At 47.5% G+C, this 5,560-nt stretch overlaps 1 protein-coding gene across 1 annotated transcript; it reads right to left on the bottom strand.

The window, feature by feature from the left end:
• Positions 1-3,299: 3,299 nt before the first annotated feature.
• Positions 3,300-4,034, bottom strand: LOC109221981. Its single transcript, XM_019386402.1, has one exon. The coding sequence runs from the start codon at positions 4,032-4,034 to the stop codon at positions 3,300-3,302; it is 735 nt and encodes a 244-aa protein (XP_019241947.1).
• Positions 4,035-5,560: the final 1,526 nt, after the last annotated feature.

Below are 5,560 nucleotides of genomic sequence, written 5' to 3'. Positions count from 1 at the left end.
ATAGTGATAAAAGGGATATGTCACCCAGCTAACATATGTAGTGGATGTCCTTTCTTTGTCTGCGACGTGGAAAGGTATGAAGTTAGGATAATGCGGAATTTCTATGTTATGGATTCAGATGGGACAACAGGTTCTTCAATAATATTATTGACAAATACGACAACTCTTGGATATTCTCTGTTCTCAACTCTTACAATGTGCTTTCTTTCTCTCAGTTCCGAAAAAGAAGAAGAAAAAAGGATCCCTTTTACTTTCCTATCTCTTCCTATTTATAAGGGATATTTCCCAAAACCCTAAAAGGTACAACATAAAAAATATTCCTTTGGGATATTCTTTTTGCCCACTTATGGACCCATATTCCCGTTACTCTCTCATCTCGGCCGCCTGTTTTTGATGTCAGCCTTTGTGGTAACGACCTTCAATCGTTATATCATGGTCGACCCCGTTCCTTGTCTTATGTGTCCGTTACTGTGATCACCAAATTTGGACATATACAGTTAGTCCCTCCGCTTGTCAAGGTCGTGGCCTTGCGCGTCCTCGATAAGTGGACATCATTTACTTTCATCGCGGGAGAATTTGGCTATTAAATCAAGTCAAGTCAACCAATATCGAGAGAACGACGCAAACGGCGGAGTCATGACTGATGTGGTTGCCATGTGATGACGTCATAGCCACGCGCGTCATCATTACACATCTTCCCGAGACAGCGTTTGTGCTCCTGTTGCTTTGGTTTTGATGTCATTGACAATCCTTCACTTTGATTTTTGCGCCACCCAACCCTATAAATAGATAAGGGTTTCGTTCTTTTAGAAGTTTTCATCATTCCGCTCCTTGCATGAACGTTATTTTCCTTCGATCCTCTTTGCCAATTCCTGTTATTAGCTTTGTTCCTTACGATTCCATTTCTCTCCTTCTTACTCGGTCATCACCTCTCTCTTTAGGTTTAGTAGCATAGCCATTGAGATGTCACAAACCCTTCGTATTCATGACAATGTTTCCGACGCCACTCCATTGTCGGTGGCTCCTCCTTCCTGTGGTGAGGATCTCGTGGCTGAAGAGGGTGAGAGTTTTCCTACTGTAGAGGAGATAATTCCTAGGAACCCCTGTCCAGAAGCGATTTCCACAAGGAACCTGTACCTGCTCCCGTTCTGGTGATCTCTGAGACTGGGCCGTCTCACATAGCTGAACTCCGATCTACGTATCATATCCCTTCTCAGGTCGAGATGGTCCCAGCTGGTGGCGACATCGTAGAGATCCATCGACCTGGGTATTGTGCCTTTTATGTTTATCCTTTCTTAATCAGCTATACTCTCCATTTTCTTCCGCTGGCGGAGGAATTTGTCGATTCTACAACGTCTGCCCGGTGCAGCTGTCCTTGTATTTGTAAAAAACCTTCCTAATGCTGATAAAGTATGCGGAGTTAGATAGTTGCGAGGTCGACGTCCGCCACCTATTACACTTCTTTTCACCTAGTTTTTACATAGGCACTATGATACACCTGCGAAATCGTGGTACTAGGGGGTTGGTAGTTAGAATGGATGATAGGACGAATCGGATGTTCTGGCACAGGTATTTCTTTATCAAAACTGAGCACTTGGTGTCGGACCCCGCTAGATTTCCCGAGCAGTGGAATTATAACTGTAGATGTTGATGGTATACGCTTGTTTTCTTCCTTCGTTCTTTTTCGATTTTCATTCATTTATGGTTTCCTTGTGTTATTTTTCTTTAGCTGAGAGGCGTGCACCCTTTCCTGTCGTTGGCATTGAAGACTGGTTGGCTCGCGTGTTACCTCACATGGCGGGTATTCGAGATTGGGCGGTCTTCTACAAACGCTTTGGACCGAAGGTCCCGTCTAGTAAGTGTTTACTTTTGTTTCGGCTTTGTTGTTTGCTGCTTTTTATTGATACGACTTTTTTGTGGTGACAGGTCGACGGCCTTCTAAAAAGAAAGCTCTAGTGCTGGTATTTCGCCAAGCCATTGCATCAGGCAGGGATGCAATTTACTTTGGCCGAGTTCGCTCGCGGAGGTCGTACTCAAACTTTGTCGATTAGGGACCCCTCTCCTCGGAATACTGTTGCACAGGACGAGATCTCTTCCCGGCCCATCTACCACCTTGTAGACGAGTCTTCTAACAGAGAGGAGTCGCCATCGAGAAAAAGTAGGAGAATGGAACTCGGAAAGACTGTCGCCCCTAGCGTTGAAAAGAAAAAGGTCATCGCCTTGAGAGCGGCGTCCTCACCTATGCCAGACGCAGGGACCGTTTTTATGGCGGATGCTATTAAGGTGGGGAGGTCCTATGTGGCCGAGGAGGTATACCAGAGTGGGGAGCCTGTACGGGTCGCTAAAGGTGGCGCGTCGTCGGCGGCCGGAGGAGATAGAGCGGCGCTCGCAGAGGACGACAGTTCAGGCTCAGACATCGATCCTGAAGAGGTGCGGTCCTTTTTGGAAAGAAATACCCGCGTGGAGGTGAGGACGGAGGGTCCTGACCGACACGTGATCATCCCTGTGGATTACGATCTCTTGGCGAACGTTGAGCAGGCAGTGTCGTCGATGTAGACTTCCATTGTCTTGCCGAGGTTGTCTTTGAACATCTTGGTGACCAACCTTTGGTATTTTGCTCCTGCGTTCTTTAACCCGAATGGCATGACTCTGTAACAGTACGTTCCCTGATGGGCGATGAAAGTAGTTTTCTCCTGATCCTCTTCCTCCATGAGGATTTGGTTGTAACCTGAGTAGGCGTCCAAGAAGCTTAGCAATTCGTGCCCTGTTGTTGCGTCGATGAGTTGGTCGATGTGAGGCAAGGGGAAGGAGTCTTTTGGGCATGCTTTGTTTAGGTCTGTGAAATCTATGCACACCTGCCATTTCCCGTTTTTCTTTTTTACCATGACCAAATTGGCGGCCCATTGGGGATATTTTGATTCCCGGATAGAACCGTTGGCGAGCAGCTTATCTACTTCATCACTGACATCTTCGTTGATTGCGAAGTTGAATTTTCTTCTTATTTTCCGCACTGGTGGATAGAGTGGGTCGACGTTCAGCTTGTGGGTGGCAACGTCTTTCGGGGTGCCTGGCATATCTGCATGGGCAAAAGCAAACAAATCGGCGTTGTTAATTAGAAACTTGTGAAATTTACCTGGTTTTGAGAGTTTGTGTCCGATGTACACCTTTTTGCTGTCATCTCTGTTGTCCAGTTGGACGGGATCAAGGTCTTCTACAGTTGATTCAGCGGCTTCCACGATGTCGGGGTCCCTGATGACGTTTGTTTGCGCGTCGAGTCCGGTCCCTGACTTGGGTGATTGCTATGCTTCTGAGTCTGTTCCTTTTAGCTGTTGGGTGTACGTGCAGTCTTGGGCGATGCGATAGCATTCTTGGGCGGTGCGTTGTTCGCCTCGAATGCTGAATATCCCCCATGGAGTAGGAAACTTTATCACTTGATATAGGCTTGACGGTATGGCTCTCATGGCGTTAATCCATGGCTGCCCTATGATGGAGTTGTAAGTTGTATCCTGGTTCATGACGTGGAACGTTGTTTCTAGGGTGACACCCCCGGACAAAACGGGCAGCGTTATCTCTCCAGAGGTTCGCGTAACTGCATTGTTAAAACCTGTTAGTGTTATGCAACGCAGTACTACCTTGTCTTCGAGTCTCATTTGTGTGAGGACTCGAGGTTGGATAATACACGCGCCGCTTCCGCCGTCTAACATTATTCTTTTCACATCAGTATCTGAAATACGTAAAGTAATAACGAGAGCATCGTAATGGGGGAAAGTCAAACCGTCGGTATCTGACTTATCGAAGATGATACTGTCCCCGAGGTCATCGTATTGTTCGTGAGTGATCGACCGCTTCAGTTTGTGTGTAGTGGTGAACTTCACATGGTTGATCGCCGTTTTATCGCCTCCGCTGATGATCATTTGGATGGTGCAGGCGGGTGAGAGTGGCTTTGGGGGTCCCTGGTGTTGTTCATGTCCGCGGCCGAAGTTGGCTCGTTCGCGGTCGATCATCAGTTCCCTCAGGTGCCTTTGATTCAGCATGTTTACTACCTCTTACCGTAGAGCCATGCAGTCCTTAGTTTTGTGACCCCGCTCCTGGTGAAATTCACAGAGGACGTTCGACTTTTGAGTACTTGGGTCGGACTTCATCTTTTGTGGCCATTTCACCTTTGTGCCAAGCTTTTCTAGTGCGTACACTATCTCTGAAGCGGAAACACAAAATTTGTGAGCGGATAAGAGTGGAGGCATACCTCTTTCATTTCGTTGAGTCCCTGTTTGCAGCTTGGGCGGCCCTTCCGCATGTCGAGGAGATGGTGGGACGACTGTTCTAACTTAGGGCTGATCTTTTTCTCGGTTGAGACGGGGGCCTGGTTGATCTCTCCGACCATCGTTACGAGAATCTTTTCTCGACTCTGTTTGAACCGATATCAGCCGTTAAGGTCGTCCTCGTTGGCTCTCACCTCGGCGCAATAGGCATTGTGGATTTCTTCCCAAGTGGTGGGAGGGTATTTTATGAGCTTGCTTAATAGCTTTCTGGTTGCTCTCGACCCATTCCTGTTCAACCCGTTCTGGAAAGCCGCTATCGCCATCCCTTCTGATACATTTGGTAGGCTCATTCTTACTTTGTTAAACCGGGTGAGGAAGTCCCTGAGTCCCTCGCCAGGCGATTGCCTGACGGCGAATATGTCGTTCATCCTTGCTTCCGCCTTTTTAGCCCCTGCATGGGCGGTGACGAACTTGTTGGCCATTTCCTCGAACGTTGGTATTGACCGCGCCGGTAGTTGTGAATACCAAGTTAAGGCTCCCCCCGTTAAGTTTTCGTCGAACTTTTTCAGTAGCACTGACGGTACTTTCTCCTTTGAAAGGTCGTTGCCTTTTACCGCTGTGACGTAATGGATGACGTGATCTTCGGGGTCTGTAGTACCATCGTATATCTTCAAGTAAGGTGGCCTTTTGAAGGTTTTGGGAATGGCATGTGGAGCCGCTTCCTCGCTGTACGGTTGTTCGACGAACCGACCAGCGTCTCATTTTGGTAGTAGCTTTGGGGCGCCCGATATCTTATCGACCCTTTCTTGATGTTCCCTCATCTGGTCGCGGAGTGCCTTTTTTTTATTTTCCATTTCTTCCATTTTCTTCAGAATGGCTGCGAGTGCATCATTATTTGCATCAACAGAGGTGTAAGTGATACTTGTTTGAGGGACGGGCTGCTCGCTAGTGATCGTTGTGGTGTCTGTTTGCGCGGTCCCTTTGAATGAGTTTGTCGAGCATGTTGTTTAGAGTGCTTGTCAGCCACTCTTCCAGTATTTTTTTCACTGCTGGTGGTGCTTCCTCAGCTGTAGACGTGGAGGCTCCCCTTTCGCGTGAAGTTGTTACATTTTTATGAGGGGGAGCTAAAGCATTGCGCCTTGGCGTAGCGTTTGGTGTTACGTTCTCGTTATCTTCCCTGCCATCTTCGTTGATAGTGTTCAAGATGTTGGTAGTAATGCCTGCTATTGCTTTCAGTCTTGCATCTTCCTTTTCCTGTCTTCGTCGTAGTTTGACAACGAAACGAAAGTAAAGTAGTTGGT

The sequence above is a fragment of the Nicotiana attenuata genome, unplaced genomic scaffold, assembly GCF_001879085.1.
Source record: "Nicotiana attenuata strain UT unplaced genomic scaffold, NIATTr2, whole genome shotgun sequence".
NCBI lineage: Eukaryota > Viridiplantae > Streptophyta > Magnoliopsida > Solanales > Solanaceae > Nicotiana > Nicotiana attenuata.
The sequence above is the reverse complement of the archived record's forward strand: the minus strand, read 5'-3'. Positions and strand labels throughout refer to the sequence as shown.